Source organism: Coturnix japonica, chromosome Z (assembly GCF_054131305.1).
Source record: "Coturnix japonica strain WE chromosome Z, WE-NBRP24, whole genome shotgun sequence".
NCBI lineage: Eukaryota > Metazoa > Chordata > Aves > Galliformes > Phasianidae > Coturnix > Coturnix japonica.
In genome coordinates, this window is record NC_140702.1 from 12175892 (window position 1) to 12194149 (window position 18258).

The 18258-nt window shown below is 43.4% G+C and overlaps 2 protein-coding genes across 3 annotated transcripts in view; one reads left to right on the forward strand and one right to left on the reverse strand.

Annotated features, from left to right (window-relative positions):
• Positions 1–1700: 1700 nt before the first annotated feature.
• On the forward strand, positions 1701–13654 carry TMEM215 (transmembrane protein 215). Its single transcript, XM_032441378.2, has one exon. The coding sequence runs from the start codon at positions 6163–6165 to the stop codon at positions 6880–6882; it is 720 nt and encodes a 239-aa protein (XP_032297269.1). The 5' UTR covers positions 1701–6162; the 3' UTR covers positions 6883–13654.
• A 117-nt stretch (positions 13655–13771) lies between these two features.
• The window catches only part of LOC107306595 (atrial natriuretic peptide receptor 1-like), a 48663-nt gene continuing 44176 nt past the window's right edge, over positions 13772–18258 (reverse strand). For both annotated transcript variants that reach the window (XM_015849894.3, XM_085529237.1), the window contains 2 exons: positions 17245–17336; positions 13772–16653 (listed from right to left, as the gene is read on the reverse strand). In XM_015849894.3, the coding sequence (XP_015705380.1) occupies positions 16489–16653; positions 17245–17336 (257 nt within the window). In that variant the 3' untranslated portion in view covers positions 13772–16488. The remainder of the gene's footprint in view (positions 16654–17244; positions 17337–18258) is intronic.

Genomic DNA, 18258 nt, shown 5'->3' on the forward strand with positions numbered 1-18258 from the left:
CACTCCTCCCCCTGCAGAGAGCTTCCAGTGCACCCCACAGAGTCCAAAGAGATCTGCTTACATCCCCATTCTCCAAGAAAATACTCCTTTCCCTTCTCCATCTACTGCCCCTACACACAGCAGCCAGCCTAACTCATGCTCACTCTCACTCTCACCCATCATCTTCTCTGATGTTACAGAATCCCAACATGGATAAGGTTGGCAGAGACCTTTGGGTCCAGCTGGCTCAAACCCTGTTCCAGCAGGGACACTCAAAGCAGGATGCCCAGTACCATATCTAGGAGTCTTCTGGAGATCTCCAAAGAGGAGGCTCCACAAACTCTCTGAACTTTATCACAGTTCCTGATGGTAGAATGGAAGCCTCTTGTGTTCTAGTTTATGCCTTTTGCCTCTTTCCCTGGCACTGGGCACCACTGAAATAAGTCTGGCTTCATCTCCTTTGTAGCCTCCCTTCAGGCATCTATAGATGTTGATGAGATCCTCCTGGGGCCCCTTCTTTCTCGTGTTCCAGACTTTCCTCACAGGAGGGGTGTTACAGACCCTTCACCATCTTCATGTCCCTACACTGGTCTGTCTCCAATGACTCTATGTTTCTGTTGTACTGGAGTGTCCCCCAGTTTTGTGTCATCTGCAAATTTACTAGAGGTAAACTGGAATTTTCAGGACTTCTTAGCAAAGATGGAAATGTGGTACAAAGCAGACAGAGAGGATGTAAGCTGGACTGTTACGAGAAAGATTTCGCCTGCAAGTAACAGTAACTGCTGGTACTCTTCTGTTATTGTCCCTTAGTTTACTGCTAACATTCCCTAAGCAGACAGGAAGGGTACCAGCAAGCTCCCAATCAAGAATTAGTCATCCTGAGAGCTCCAATATGTGATCAGTTGTACATGATTATGCTCAAAACTGTTTTAAAGTGTTTCAGCACTTCTGAAATCATTAGCTTCTTTTATAGAGTTAGGTCAAAACAACCCGACATGAGCTATTTTCCCTCCCTCTCCAAAGATGAGAGATTTCAATTAGAGACCCTTCTGAAGAAGTACAGACTGAGTTTGCCATATTCTCTGGGACAAAGCAGGATACCTATTATTCGCCATTATGTGTAACATGAAGTACTTGTCGTTGACTATGCAAGATTATTGCATCTTTTGTCTGAGAAGTTTTTGACAGAAGAAATAAAGTGTATTTAATCAGAAATATGTTAAAAGGAAAAAGCATACCAGGCGTAATTATACAGCTAAGCATAATTTCCATTGAATTATGATGGCAGGGTTTTGCTCCTATGGTGAAAATGTACCGCCTGACACTGTGAGTCATACAACAGCCCATATTTGTGCCAGAGCAGCCCCACTGAAGTTCCTGAGGTTTCCTCTTGATGGATGTGTGACACAAGAGCAGGATTTTGGAGTCCTGGTGTAAAAGCACAAGCCCTTCAAGCATCTGCTACATGTCTTTTTTGCCACTTGCTTCCTGATAGGACCCTCTCACCAGCAGCCCTACCACATCTGACCTACAGTCAAATGGACATCAATAAGCAATCAAGCACAAACGACTGTCTGCAAACACTGTGACCCAGAAGCATTAGTGAACAGCTAGGTTCTGTAAATCCTTACTCAGTTGAGCTCTTTGTAACAGTGGACACGAAGACAGAGAAGCTATGGATGCCCCATTCCTAGAGGTGCTCAAGGCCAGGCAGGATGGGGCCCTAGGCAGCCTGACCTGGTCAGGAGCAACCCTGTCCATAACTGGGGGCTGGAGCTGGGTGGGCTTTAAGGTCCTTCAACCTAAGCCATTCTGTGATTCTGTAACAGAGAGAACTACCTGCAGCTTTGAAATAGGACAGGAGGCATGAAAGAGTTGAGAGGTCCTGCTAGAGGTCCCCTAAGCAATACAATAAGGGTATGTTGGTATGGGAAGCCATGCAACTCACCAATTAAGAAAAAGCAAGCTATAAATTAATGGACATAAGGACCTCAACACACTTTTGTACGACAAAGAAAAATTAGCAAGTATTTTGCTGATAAGGCTGAGAAAATACAACACTCAAGAAGGCTCAGAGGTGCACATGGCATTCAGCATCCACCTCCAGCACTGAGTACTTACTATGGATAACAGATTGAAAGGGCCTGAAGTGCCACTGATCTCAGCTGAATGACAGTAGCATACTCAAGCTAATGGAGTGGCTCAAATGTATGCACAACAGCATCAATGCAGAAGCTTGAAACTTGAGCATCCCAGCCCTCACTGAACTTGTCAGCAAAGCAAATCATATGTTTCATGTCCAAGTTACAGCTAGGACTTACATGACCCCATACTCAGAAGTGGTATCAAGTTGTGTCAAGTTTTAGCAGAGCTGTAGAACTTGGAAGGTTCATTTTACCTGTGATGTTGCTAATTACTCTTCTGGACTCTCAGTGTGGTATGTCTGGGATGTTAGAGAAGTCGAGGTCACCACAGTCTGAGGGCTCAAGCATTCAGAAGAATGAGTTTCACCTACATCAGCATGAAGGACTGAATCAAGGCTCACAGCACAGCAGAAGGTAAAAAAGGAGATTGTACATTTCAGGCTAACCAATAATACATTTAATATGACTAAAGCTACAGTAGCAAGTGAACTTTGAATTAGCTCTTGATTTTCATAGAATCATAGAATGGTGTGGGTTGAAAAGGACCATAATTATCATCTAGTTTCAATCCTCCTGCTGTGTACAGGGTCGCCAACCACCAGACCCGGCTGCCAAGAGCCACATCCAGCCTGGCCTTGAATGCCTCCAAGGATGGGGCATCCACAGCCTCCTTAAGCAACCTGTTCCAGTGCGTCACCACCCTCTGAGTAAAAAACATAATCCCAATAACCAACCTGGACCTCCCCTGTCTCAGTTTAAAACCATTCCCTCCTGTCCTATTGCGATCCACCTTCATAAACAGATGTTCTCTATCCTGTTCATATGCTCCCTTCAAGAAATGAAAGGCCGCAAAGAGGTATCCACGGAGCCTTCTCTTCTCCAATCTAAACAAGCCAAGTTCCCTCAAACACTCCTCATAGGAGAGGTGCTTCAGCCCTCTGATCATCTATAATTTGCAGTTTTCCAGCTTCCACACCATGGCTGTGAGTTGCTGGGGGAGGTGAGACCTCTATAGAGGCTTTTCATATACATAATGTTCAGATATTTACCTAATGTTGACCATTACTTTGAATAGCAAACAGCAAGAGAATGAGAAGTACATTATCTGATTGGCAGATAAGCTAAATTATTATGTAGAACAGGAAAAGGATTTTGAGTCTATTGAAGTAAATGGGGAAATGCATGCTGAGCAGTCTGAAATTAGCATCCTTGGAACACATCAGCTCCCTGTTTAACAACTTTGTTGAGACTTCAAGTACAAACATGGTGCCTCATGCCCAGTACTTGCACTCTGCTTGCCCTGGTGAGTGATGTGTGTTCACCAGATTACACATTTCTCTCTTCCATAGAGATTATCCCAATTTGACCCATCCTAAAAAAGCTGAAAAACCAGATCATAGGGTAAGAACCCTAATTTCCCTAACATCAACTTCAGTTTTACTTTGAATGAATGCTGGCATAGGAAGACAATTAATCACCACCATCATCTGTTCAATTAATCTGAAACAATATGTGGAATTTTCAGTCACTAGATATCTGATCCAGACCTTTTGTACAAAGAGCCCATAGGTAATGTGCTTCACCTCACAAAAGTCAGCTTTTTCTTTCTGTAGTTTTGAGCAGGAGAAAAAATTCAGCCTTTACCACTGCTGCTCACCTGTGTAGGCGGACACTTGGTGACCTCTTGATTTCTGGTTCAGAAAGACAACTTTGACAACTGTCTCTTGTTCTCCTGGAGCACGGTGGCTGGTTTATCATTTCCACCTTCCCCAGGAAGCACACAATCTTCACGCTGTTCATTCTGGAAACCATTCACAAAAGGACAAATTGGAAGCGCTCAGTTCCACCTTTGTCCTGACAGCTTCTGCAAGTATTTTCCTGCCTGCTAACATCTTCCTGTTCCAAAGTCAATGTTCTCTCTTCCATCTCAGTAACCCTGTCACTTAAATCCGAAGAACCATTTTTATTCCTGTTAGATCTTCTGACATGTACTGCAGTACTTACAGTATATTTTCCCCTCTGCTGATGCCACTAATGACATTTACATTTCTGTGTCATCTTCTAAGGCAGTTTCCTTCCCCCTCATGCACCCTGATGATGGCTATTGCTAAAAAGCATGGTTTCTTTTTCTGCACACAACCAATTTTCAAAGCAACAAGAACTCCTAAGGACTGTGCAAATGTGCAGGGGGAGGTGAGGAAAGGTCGGGGAGCAAAGAACAGTGCATCCCATGGTGTTACCAATACAATACTGCTGGGCCTTCATCACTTTGTAGCTCAATATCTGGTTAATCTTTCCCTTTATCCAAGTTTAGTAGAGGGGTAGGAAAGGCATTATTCATTCTAATGTGAGGACATAAATGCTATGTATCTAAATAACAGCAGATGGAAACAAGCAGCAGATTCTCACTCCAGAAAGTGCAAGCCAAGAAGTTCTGATCATTGCTCACCCTGCTAAATCCTGCTCAGTAACAGAAGAAGTTAACGTGTGCTGAAACCCAGCTGGAAGATTTTAATTTGCTTCTAAGAGACCGAATTGCTCCTCTCTGAGCCCTTCCAAGCACAGTCCAGGGCTCTAAGTGAGTTTTACAGGGCAGCTTTGTTCAAATTATGATCATGGTCCCTTGCAAAATTTCCATCTCAAAATGGGATCACCACCACCAGTTCAAACAGCTGTCCCCAAGACGCCTCCTTCCTGCTCCCTCCTTTCAAATTAAGGCATGGAAGGCTATCACCTGACAGCTAGCACAAGAGGCCAGTGAGGCAGAAATCATGACCTTTAAGGAGGGGACACCCGTGGGTGGTGTGAAAATGTAGGATACAGGGCCACTTTGTTCTTTGTATACGGTAGGAATAGTGAATAAAAGTCAGACATTTATATGGCTGGAAGATGAGGACTTATGTTGTTAATGACTTTAATGGCTTCTCTGAGCTTTCCATATTCCTGGTCTCAACAGTAAGTTGACAAAGTTGAGTCATGTTATTGTGTCAACTTAAGAGTTCATAGTGTCCCTTCTCAGTCTCAGACTGCGACTTTCTTATCTCCCAGCACCTCTGCTCCAGGTGAAAGCATTACCCCGGTGCCTCTGGCAGTCAGTCCTGAAGCATCCTGCTCATGAGGCTCCTCCCTCCTGTCACATTCCCACTCATTTCAGATCCCCTCCTGCATTCAGTCCGATGCTGTGAGCTACCACCGCCCATGGGCACCTCAACACCGCACAGTCCCAGCAAAGCCAACTCAGCGCAAGCACCATGGGAAATCAGGGCACATCCCGACAGCCGGGAGGGTAAAGGGGAAGGGTTGACCAACGGAGAGGCTTTGGCTCAGGGCACGCTCCGGCGGCACTGCAGCATCTCCCAAGGCTGAGCTCCCCGGGTCGGCGCTGCCCCGTCCGGTGGAGAAAGTCCCAGCCCCACGAAACCAAAGTGCCCCGGGTCGGCGCTGCCCGTCGGGGGAGCGGTCCGACGGGGCTCTGCAGCCCCATCCCGGCAGCTGCCAGCAGAGCCCTCATCACCCCCAAACCGAACCTTTCTAAAGCCAGCCCCCCGACCCGGCGGCGGCCCCCGTGGGCGGTGCATGTACTCACGGCTGCGAGGAGGAGAAGGAGGAGAAACAGGAGGAGGAGGAAGAGCAGGTGTCCCTTGCAGCCAGGCAGGGTCCTCCTCCTTCTCTCCCCTCGTTTTCTCAAGCCCTGAGCCCCCCCCGCTCCTCGCACAGGCTGCGGGGCCGGGCCCACGCGTGCCCGCCGTTACGCGTGGGAGGGAGCGGCGGTGCTGCCGGCTGGGGAGGGGGGGCTACTCCTTGCCATAGCCGAGTGGCCGGCGGAGCGCGGCGCAGAGCGGCTCAGGGGCGGCAGGAGGCAGGCAGAGGAGAGCAGAGCAGAGCAGAGCAGGGAGCAGCTCCCGGCACCGCCGTCCTCCGCGGAAGCCGAGGGGAAACCGAGCGGCGCCGGCCGTCGGTGCTTCACCGCCGGGAAGCTTCACCCACGGCTGGGGAGGGTCCGCAGCGGCGAAGGGGAAGGTCAGCGCACACCGTCGGGATGGCGCGTACTATGAGACCCGACGACATCAACCCCCGGACGGGGCTGGTGGTGGCTCTGGTCAGCGTCTTCCTGGTGTTTGGCTTCATGTTCACTGTGTCCGGCATCAAGGGGGAGACCCTAGGGGACATCCCACTGCTGGCCATCGGGCCGGCCATCTGCTTGCCAGGCATCGCTGCCATCGCCCTCACCAGAAAGACTGATGGCTGCACCAAGTGGCCCAAGAACAAGTGTCCGTGCTGTAAGGAGATCAGGGACCGGGATGTGATAGAGCTGCTGAGAACTCCTTCAGACCTGGAGTCTGGCAAGGGAAGCTGCGATGAGCTGGCCAAGAAGGTGTACCAGAAGGACCGGAGAGTCCTGCAGGGTGAGGACTCGGTGTCCATCTGCACCACCACCACCACCACCACCACTGGAGAGTGCAAGAGCCTCATCAGAAAGGTGGACCAGGAGGAGATGCTGAGGTACCTGGAGACCTGCTACCCGGAGATGCCGGGGAACGTGTTTGTGGGAGATGGCTCCGTGTACAGTGCCTTAGAGAAGAAGAGCTCTTCTCCCAGCAGGGACAGTGCTGCTTGCCCAGATGTTGAAGACAACATTTTTGTTGCTCCCAAAGACAGTATCATTGTCTGCTCTTACAAGGAGAACAGCCCTTACGACAAATACTGTTGTTACATAAACCCAACTGGAGTCGCCTCGGACCAGGAGACCATAGTGTGAACAGTGCATACTTTATACATATGTATGTATTTATACAAAAACTACAACTTCTTGATAGGGGATAATATAGCTGACTGCACTGCATGGGACAATCCTGATACTATTACAATTTAACCTGGTATGTGACTGATACTCAAAACCTTTTGTGCCTGAAATACTTTCTGTAAGTAAACGAGCATGTTTAAAGGTTAAAGAATTCAATTTTTCATTTTGGAAAAAAAAAAAGAAAAAAAAAAGGAACCCAATCCATTTCAGTTTTCCTTTCTGCCCTTCCCTTCCTTTTGATTTCATGCTGCTTGTTGTACACAGACCCACAGATGCAGAGCAGGAGGTCAGCGGGGATCAGGAGCTGAGCGAGGATTCTGGAGCTGTCTGTAGAAAGGAAAGGGGCCTAAAGAAGTCTTAGCAATGGTGTTGCTTTGTGTGGGGAGGGATGGAGAGATGTCAGCATGCCCTACTGATGTTGGGCAGTATGGAAGCAGTTTGCCTCTTCTTCCTGGCAGAATTTTACCTTCTTGTTTCAAGAAACTGATGTGCTAACTCTGTGGGCTCTTCTGAAACTCTTCAGGAGCTACGTAGGCTCAGGGGAGCTTTAGGAAGGATAATGCACTATCCATTGCATGTAAGGTGCAGGTTTTAGCTCCATTGCTTACTGATAATGAGTTCACTCGAACGTTTCTAACACTTCTGGGTTTTGTAGGCATACTTGACAAGGGGATTGCAATGTGATCATGGCACAGTTCTTGCATGGAATAGGAGCAGATGTCAGTGGAGTCAAGATCTTAAAAATATACTTCAGTAACTTGTAGGGAATAGACTTACGTGGGTTTTGCTCAGAGCTGCATTTGACTCTTCAGAAAATGTCATTTTTTTGTGCCTTTTCTACCTTGCCATGGCTGATGAATGATCACAGTTCATACAGGGGTGGAGGGATCTGAAGACCTGGTTTTGTTCACTTCATACGGATGTATAGCACAAGAAATACAGGGTAATGGAATTAACCATTCAAAACCTGTGGCTTACACACAGAAATGCAAATCCTGCCTGCTTTCTCCCACAGAAGATTGCATGTTTCGTGTATGAAATTCTAGCAGCCATGTAGATACCACAGAGATGTGATACTGTGTGATATGTATGCTGAACAGCTACTCCAAGGGCTGAGCCTCTAGTGTAAGGGTTACTAAAGCATGGATTCGTTTGCAAGCAGCTCTCATTGTCCTGGCTCCTATAATTCATCATAACTACTGCAAAAAGTTCCTCTGTGATGGCAGTCCTTACAATGCTCTCATTTCAGCAATTTTGAAATGAAAAAAAAAAAAAAAAGAAAAATAATTAAAAAAAGAAATTGAATTACCCATGTAGGAAGGACGAAAAGCAGCCTTTCTCTTGTCACACCCTGAGACACCGTGTAGAAAGTGGCGAGGAATTTCCCACTCAGAGAAGGTGTTGGTCAGCTTTGCTGACCATGGGAGAGTTTGGAAAGTGGAGGGCAACTTTATGCATCCCCTCATGTACTTGTTTGGAAATGTATGTCTGGTTGTCACAGACTAACAGCCTCTGAAGAGGTCTGTGTGTGGGAAGGGTTTCTTTCTGTCAGGCCAAAAGAGATGTTCATGCTAAAGACAGGTGATGGTGGGACATCTTGATACTATTAGGAGAAATTAAGAAATGATGCTGGCTGGTCCGAGTCAAATAAAGCCTCTTCATGGATGGTTACAGTACTGAGGGAATAAATCAATGCCTTGCGATCCCAGTGTCATCCACCAAGCAAAGAAATTTCACAGGAGCAGACCTCTACCTGAACCACTCAGCTCTCATGTCCACATAAAGCACTCTGCCACTGTCAGACAGCTCTCCCGCAGGCTCAGCCACCATGGGACCTTATTCTGCAGTGTACAGAAGCAGCTCTTTGATGGCACTGGGAAATCTGATTTCATAACCTCCTGGAGTCAACAGCTGAACTGCTGCCGAGGTGCCTGGTGAGGAGCAGAGTTCTGCATAGCACTCTGTTCCCAAGGGACACAGGTGAGGGTCTCAGCATGTGCCCATGGGTGCCTTGCATCCCTGAGGTCAGACTACCTAGGGAGAGCAGGATGTGGGTCCTGAGTGCTGCCCCTGCCCAGGCTGTGAGCGATCTTCTGCCTTGCATAAGGCAGCGCAGCGCCAGCCTGCTGGGAAACCTAGATTTGTACAGTTCTGCAAATATATATAGGAAGAGGTCAAGTTTTTCCATTTTGTCTAGGATTAGATGTTCCCTGTCAAAAGTTATAAGGGGTTTTAAGAAGGCGAGGCGGCAAACTCCAGTGACAAATGGAATGGTAAATACATGACTTGAGATATGCAGATCTAAGGCATGTGCTTTATTCCATGCCTAACTTAAACCTAGAGAGTATTTTTATTATGACAAAGTTTAATGGCAGTGAAATTTTCCCACAGTATAGGAAGAAGCATAAAAATGTACATTTAAAACATGATATTTCCAGGCAGTATCTTTCCTTCATCAGGTTAACTGAGCTTTTGCAGCACAATGTGACTCTAGGCAGTATGTCCCAGCCAGTCCATCACAATCCATGACAGGGTTTTTATAAGTGCCTGTATTGCTTCTCACATCGCTTTCTCTATGATTTTTTTTTCCTATTCCCTTCTGCTGGCTGAGCAGGGGATGAAATGGACATTTGAGAGTCTGGCGATCTAAAAAATATGAATTTGGCCATTTTTAAAAATGAAGTGTTTTTTTTTTTTATAATTTTTATTATTTTAAATGAAGTGAGCTTTTTTTCATCCACTATTATTTTGCCAGGAAAAAATCCACTGCTTATTTGATCAAAGACAGCATGACAGCAGCCTCAGGCTTTTTATGCAGATAGCCTGGTCAGGCCAGAGAATTACTGAGGCTTTATTTTCATTCAGCTCATGTGGTCTCTTCTGACGGCTGCTGGAACTCATATGGCCTGATCTTGGAACAGGCACCACTAATTACATTGCTTTCCAGAGGAAGCTGCTCCTTGTCCTGAGTCTGACTATGGCTTTGGGATACCGCAATTTTGGGTGATTCCAAGCCACGGCCTGGAGATAACAGCTTCTTTTTACCCCTACTTTATTTTCTCTCTGGGTTAATGTTCTCAGTGCCATTCTTGAATAAAGCAGGTCTTGTCTGTGAGGCGAAACCCTGCTTTTGCTGAAGTCATTGTCCACACACTCCTTGGTGCTATGTTAAGGGTGGTAGGGCATATTGATGTGGACACTCAGAGGGGGTTCCTAAGATATATAAAAATCATTTCTAGACTAGGATGTGTAATATTTCTGCAGTGGAGTTCACCAATATTCAACAGTATGACACAGCTCGGTTGTATTCAGAAGAATTTTGTCGTGCTTTGCTTAGATTTCTGTTGTCATAGCTAGCATTTTTATAGCCATACAAACTGGCCATTGCAAAGCCTTGCACAGAAAATCCAGAGTTTAATCAGCATGCTTTGTCTCTCTCAGGCAGTCAGCAATAGCTGGTTCTGCTGGAATAGATCCAAATGAATGGCAGGTGAGCATCTCTTGGGATCTGTATTGCATTCATGATCTCTGTTTTGCAGAAATGTGGTTCTCCTCCACAGGCAGATGCTTCTCTCCATCCAATCCAAACTTGCTGCAGGCTCAGTTCCAATGAGCAGTTATCCCATTGTGATGAGCAGAGTAATGATGAGTTGTGACACCATTCCAGCAGTTCTCCTGATACAGACTGGAGGGAGCGGTTCCTGCTCTTGACCAGAGTGGCACAAGTTGACTCCATGTCGCGCATCTGATGTGAAAGGCATCCAACTTCATTGTGAGCTCTTGCAGCCCAGGATTGAGACTTTGCATTTCTGTTATTTACCATTCAAACCAAAAGAGCTATAGAGATGGCTTAGCAATGGGTTGCTGTCAGCCATGTCTATCCTGGCTTTCATGAGCCTTTAGGATCTAATCTATTCACATGAAGAACATAAGCTGTCCTGGGAAGCTGGAATCTCAACATATTGCCAGTAGAACCATATGCATTTCTGACAAGGAGGGATTTTCTTAGTCTTGGAAGGTTTCTGCATCAACTGCCGGTACCAATAGCATTTAAACACGTTGAGGAACTTAAGTTGACTAAGGTCAACTTGGCACAGTCATAGCACACAGTATGGGGCTTTAGCTGCAGAGCAGCCCTGCGGAGCCTGTTTGTGATCTGCAGTCAATCTGAACACGTGATCCCTGATGGGATACTGTAGGTGGGTTTGTTCCTTGTCTGGTGCTGAGGGCTCTGTGATCTCTTGTGTTTAGAAACAACAGAGACACCAGACCTAGAACTCATTTTCAATGCTTTCTAGCAGACTTTCATCACTGAACACCACCTTTCTGCCCTCTCAGTGGAGGAATTCCAAATTCTGCATTTCTTGACCAAGCATGAAGGTCCAGCCACCACTGGCTTTTAAATCATGTATTTCTTTCTGTTCAGAACAGCTCCAAGGATCTTTCCTGACAATCCCTTTGTCAGATGCCTGCAGAAAGGTTTATTTCTATTGCTTAAAAACATCCCATCACACATAGGTGCATATATCTATAGAGATTTAAAATAAGTAAATAAGTAAAAACTTGTTTTGAAGAGCAAGCAACAGAACACAAAAACACAGCAGTAAAAATTCATATGAGATCTACTCAAAGACCCACTCTGTCCTTCAGACACATCACATAAATCTTTGGCCTCAACCCTATCGCTGCCATCCTAAAAGCTTAAAACTCCTTATGTCCTTTAAAATAAGAGAATCTTTCAAAGGAAAACTATTATTGTTCCATAAGGACAGAGTTCTTCCATCAGGCTACAGAGAGTTTGTATGTCTGAAGACTGTGTTTCATCATAGCCCCTGTGAAATCCAGGCTCCATCACTAACAGTGAACTCAGATTTCCCCCCTTCTTTGCACTGAGCAATTCTCCAGACCCTTGGGAAAATCTCGGAACCCTTCTCAGTTCTAGTAGATGCAGTACATACAATATTATTTCAACATGCAGTTTCTTTGCTTAGGCAGTGAAAAATACTTTGAAAATACTTTGAAAATCTGACTCTATAACTTGTGCTAGGAAGGCAAGAACACACAAAAAAAAAAAAGAGATACTGTAGCTATTCATGAAAATGAAAAAGACTAAAAAGGCTTTGTAGACAGCACTGTATGACTGAGTTATATTCTGGTCACGTAAGCAGTATGTTTAGTGTACTGTGTGTGTGACTTTGCTTTGGTAGCTTAGCCTGAAGGGACTCCACAAGTAGGGACCAGGAGCAATGTCCTGCCTGGAGGCAGAACACAGGAGTTACAGGGGAAAAAAGAAAAAAACACGTATGTAGTGGGGGTCTGCTGCCAGGTAGATTTCATCAAAACCTTTACTTACACATCACTATTTTACTATGGAATGCAGTGATAATCATTACATTTGTGCAACAAATGACACTACAGTACCTTTCTTTCTTTCTTTATCTTTTTTTCTTTTTTGTTTTCTCTGTTCTAATGCCATTGAAATTCAAGGCAAAATTCCCAAAGGTGTAAAAAGTAAAAATTTAATGTGGAGTTTCAAGGTCAATCTTAGTGCTGTGTGAAAATCCAGCACTAGAAGTCAGTTCCTAAAAAGGAGGCGTATGTGTATGAAACCTGGGTCAGTGCAAAAGAAGAGGTACAAGTACAGATGGGACAGCCTTTTTCCGTCCTAAATCAGAGGACTGGGGTTAACATGTTATGGGACATTAAATAGCATCATGCAAATTCATCTGCGCTCTTCTGAATGTTTCATTCATCTCGGGTTTCTGCACCAACAAACTGTACAAAACACACATTTTGAACTGGTTAGTTGGATCTGTACATTAGAAAATGCATTTCAGCAGATTTTAAATTGGTAAGAAATGGAATTTCCCCCCATTTTCCTTCAAGAGAACACTGAGTTGCAAAAGTTTACCTTTGCATTCTATGTTAGAATGTGTAGTAATGTATAATCCGGTGTTTTGTGCTGCCTGGAACAAGGTAGAGGAAAACTGAGACAGGAATTAGGAGAACAGAGTAGTTATTATCTGAAAAGCAGGTATGTTAGCCAGTTGAAGAACAAGGATAATCTTGAATAGCCTTGTAAAAATACAATACAATACAATATTATAAAAATACTGGTCTAAAAAGAAATCTCCAGAAAGATAGCTTTTAAAATACAAAGACTTACTATTGAGTTCAATTCGGGCAGAAGGGATACTCATAACAGCTGGGGATCTGGATGGTGTGGGAGAGAGGTGCCTGCCTGCTCTATGTCCTGGGGAACCATGTGCCAATCTCAGACATAACCGAGACACCAGACATCCTCTGACTCCATAGTCAGGCCCAGCATTCACTCATACTGCTTGCAGAGAATGCCTGATTGCATTTTCTTTAAACAAATAGATGATTCTGATTTCACTTCATAGCTGTAGAAAGAAGCAGACAGCTTTTCTGTTTACTCAAAAAGGAGCGTGGAACTGGAGATATATGTAAATATCAATAACAAGCTGAATAAAAGATATTTGCTGGGGATAAAGTCTAACTTTTTAGTGGCAAAACAGTGTCCGTCCACTGCTAATGGTTTGAAAAAGAATCTAGGAAGTTTTACACCTGGAAATACATTGACCATTTTTTTAAAGACTTGTTGGGACTTTTTAAAATATTGTGGTTATTCAACCTATTCCTCAGAATTCAAACTAGAACAATGGAGTGATGGTTCATCAATCTAATTAAAGACTTTCATAAGTCAGTCTTTGCGTTATGTGATTTATTCAAATGACCTGCTCGTGTCTTCACCTTCATGTAGCTGGAGCTGCAGTGAATGATCACATTAACTGTAAATAGTGAAACATGTAATCTTTCCGTAAAGTCAGCACATAATGAACACAGTATTCACTGTATTATTTTCCACCACTATATACACTGAAAGACTCAATGAAAAACTGAAAGGATCCAGAAATCATGCATCACCTTCAGATCTTAAATGCTATTACCACAGCTGTCACATTTTCTAACAAGTACATAATCTCCCATGGAAGGAGGAACAGTCACATATTTATCTGTATATAAAATCCCCTTTCAGAAAAGAATACCTGCTAGACTAGCCAACAGAGTACATGTCTGGGATGTCAATCTTTGCAAATCTAAAGTATCTTACAGAAGAGCTTTATATGGTTTTCAGACTTTACACTGACCCGATGGCAATCACTAGGCAGAATTTTCCATACTGCCAAGGCTGCCAGGTCTTTAGGCAGCAGCTCCTAGAGTAGCTGCAAGACCTTGCTTTATTCCTAAATACCAGTAGCTGTAGCAGAACTATCTGGAGATCTGAGCTTGCAGTAGCCTTAGTCACAGGTACAGCCCCAGACAACGACGACAATAATTTAGAGCAAGAGAATGGGAGCATTTAAATTTGCAGACGTTATAAGGACCACCTGTCCCTGTATTTGAAGTTTATGTTGGCAACCATTCTTTGTTCTCTCAGTGCAATCAAAAACTGAGATGTCTGCAGTGTTCAAACTTGAGACACTTCTAATACAGTTGTCAGAAACACTGTGACATTATACTGGATCCTGAGTTGCACTAATCTCTCTTTATACAAATATATTTAAAACCAGACATATTTGATATTTATAGTCTTCCTTAATCTGTATAGTTATATATATATTCTTAGATTTACATGCACGTATATTTGCCTACAACAACACAAAAAAATCAGCCTGTGTAGCTATGTCACCCCCAGGAAGTAAAAGAAAGGCACACCTCCCAGCCTTAATGCTGCAGCCACCTTTGCTGAACAAGATGTGTAGTACAACATCTAATGATTGTCGCTTTATCTGATGTCTGTTAAAAATCTGCGTAGCTGTTTAGCATTCACGTCTCTGTAACTATTGGTAGGTGTCTCTGAAACATGGCTGTAGTCAATAAATCATAGAATCATAGTATCATTAAGGTTGGGAAAAACCTCTAAGAACATCAAGTCCAACCATCACCTATCCCCACCATGCCCTCTAAACCATGTTCCTCAGTGTCACATCTACATGTCTCTTGTACACCTACAGGGATGATGAATTTCCTCCCTGGGAAATCCCTTTCAATGCCTAAACACTCCTTCTGAAGAGAAACTTTTCCTAGTACTCATCCACTGACAATCGCTTTCAAAATGCCTGAAATAAATCTTAAAGACTTGCCAACTGAGTGAGGACACTTCAGTTTGCATCTATAACTGTCACTGCTTCTGTATTCTGGAAGATGAACAGTCAATCTCAGTCAGTGAATAAACTGCCATTAATGGGGACTGCTATTTGAAGTATCAGGAGAGATGCCACAGATTCCATAGTACTCATTCTGGAAGTGCTTTTTTTCAAGGAGAGAATCAAGAGGTTGAGAAAACACAGTTAGGCTCTCCTCAAGCTGCACCTCTATTGCAGGTAACCATACAGACTCTAAACCTCTTGAAGTCAGCAAGAATCCCTGCATTATATTTAGCAGAATTTGAATACTACCCAAAGATCTGTAATTACAGTTGTCAGTTCAACAGAGCTCATGACGACTTAGCATTTGTTTATATTCAGAAAACATTAGACTATGAACACATTAATTTTTAAGCTTTTAATTCTAAAAGCAATGCAACGCAGATGAAAACTGAATTAAAACTGCAGTGTTACTAACCAACAGACACAAAGAACATGCTTTCATGTTTATATTTGATAAAAAAACATACCTTAGGTATGGCTTTTCTAAAAGCTTAAAACACATTAATAAAATAATAGCATAAAGCCACAGAGCAGTATTATGCCATGAAAATGCTGGACAAACAGAAGGCTGTCAAACTGAAGCAAACAGAACACACACTGAATGAAAGAACATCACAGGCAGTGAATTTCCCCATCCTTGTAAAACTGGAGTGTTCATTTAGGGTCAGTTCTAATTTATACATGGTGATGGAGTATGTTCCTGCTGGTGAAACATTCTCACAGCTAAGAAGAATCGGAAGGTTCAGTGAACCACGTGCACAATTTTATGCAGCTCAGACAGTGCTACCATTTGAGTTCCTCCATTTGTTAGACATCAACTACAGGGATATAAAGCCTGAAAATCTTTTAAGTAATCAGCAAGGATGCATCCAGGCCACAGACTCTGGCGTTACAAAAAGAGTAAAAGGAAGAACTTGGACATTCTGTGGGACTCCAGAATACCTGGCACCTGAAATAATTCAGCGGAGGTTGCAAGAAGGCAGTGGATTGGTGGCCATTAGGAATGGCAGCTGGATATCCCCTATTCTTGGCAGATCAACTCAGGAGCAGCAGAGGGGGGAGAGAAATGAAGGATGGATCAGGGCTCCCCCATTCTGGATGCTCAGGTGCTCACTTAGTGGTTCAGGCTGTGACCTGGCAATTCCACTGCACATCTGAAGATGGGTTTTTGCTTTTTTTTTTTTTTTTGTACTTTTCTTGTCATTAGTGGAACAGTGGCAACAGAAACATCCACAAGGCAAAAAGAGCACTCTATTTTCTTACTTCCTGAATCAGAAGAATCAACTAACAGACTCAGAGCAGATTGGATATTGGAGTCAGCGTGTGGCTAGTAAGCAGGACTTGAGACAGGATCACTCTGAAGGACACCTGGTATCGAACTAAGTGGAGCTCTGTTGGGATCTTGAAGAGTCACAGCTGGGCTGGGGACTGTCTTCTGAGTGGCAAACGCTTGCTTACCTTCAAGCCAGTAAGTTATCATGTCTCCTTTCCCCTAAGGAAGAAAATGAATTGTAAGGCTGTAATACTACTCATCATTTGTATAATCATCTTTTAATTACATCTCAAATTAGGTCCCCAAAGGAGACAGATGTGTCTGTCACACATTTTATATATAAGAAGATTGAGATGCAAAATCTTGCCTTAAAAAATAGTGTGCTAGTGGCAGCAGCATGGATTAAAAGAATTCTTTGAAGTTCCCTCCAAAGCTGCATTCAGAAATAGAATCATGGGATCACAGAATCATAATATAATAAATATATACTAGTATAGTATATATAGTATACACTAGAAAAACACTAATTGCATTATAGAAATGTTATTTATGATGTTCCTCAGTGAATTCTTTTATTTCAAGAAGTTCTGTCAGAATGCTTGTCAAGTAGTACTTCCAAGTTGGGCTTAGCCCATCACTCTCTGAATTACCAGACTTATCCTGGCTTGCCTGAGGTGCCTTTTTTAAGGAGCAGGAAAGAGGCTAATCCATGGAGCTTAACAGAGGACTGCATGGGTTAAAATTCCAGAACTCCAGAGTACTTTTGCACTCTCCTCTCTGAAAAGCTGAGTGTAAATGTTGTGTACACACCTTGACTTGTAAATTCCCACGACATATTAACACATAGTCTCCAATCTGCTCCAACAGCTGGTATGCATTTGAACTGCACTGTATTTTAAGAGCTGGAAAAAGAGACAATTGTATTATTTTGATGATTTAACCATTCAGGACAGAATTATACCTTCTGTGAACCAAAGACTTCAAGACTCATCAATGAACATTCCCTTATTTTTTTTTCCATGTTTTTGCAGTCATTCCATTGTTACTTGAAATGTTCACAAACACATGCTGCAATGCCCTAGCCTCTTTGTGAGGGTATCCCAGGGCAAATAAGTGGCTGTCAGCAAACTCTACTCCTCACATCCTGCATCTAATATTATTTTTCTACTCTTCCTGGCTGAAATTACAGGCAAGCAGCCCTTTTGTCTAGTAAAGAAAACCATGAATGCATAGTTCTACCTCATGGTTTATAAAAAGCCAGTGTCTTCTTTACACAAAGTGTTTAAAGCAAAGTACTTTCATCCTTGCTCTGCTTCCAAGCCTGTAAGTAAAAACAGGAGGAAGGGAATTACCATAATTCCACTTGTTTTTTTCTTTCCTGTTTGTTGTTCGCTGTTTTCTTAAATGTTTTTTGCTGAAAGACTCAAGATACTCCATTTAGATTAGTAATATGTGTTTCAATATATCCAGGTACATAGACCTAAAATATTCTTTCCAGCAGATAGTTAATACTTTTATAGCTCACCCTTGTTTGGAACAAATCACTTAGCACTCAAATTCCCTCTGACAGAAATTATAATTTACATTGCTAGTAACATTTATTAGCTTGTCTATTTTACAATGATCATCTGGATGTTATAACATGGTAACATAGTTTGAGATCCCCAGATGTGACCAGAGAAAGAGGGGGATGAAAGAAACTTGTAAAAGATAAGAATCTCTGACTCTGTATTTAATTTTTATCTGATTATGAGCCATGGGGAAGATTAGTAAGTAGACAGACTGAAAGATAAAATGTCAAGAATGATGGAAGCAGATTTTGAA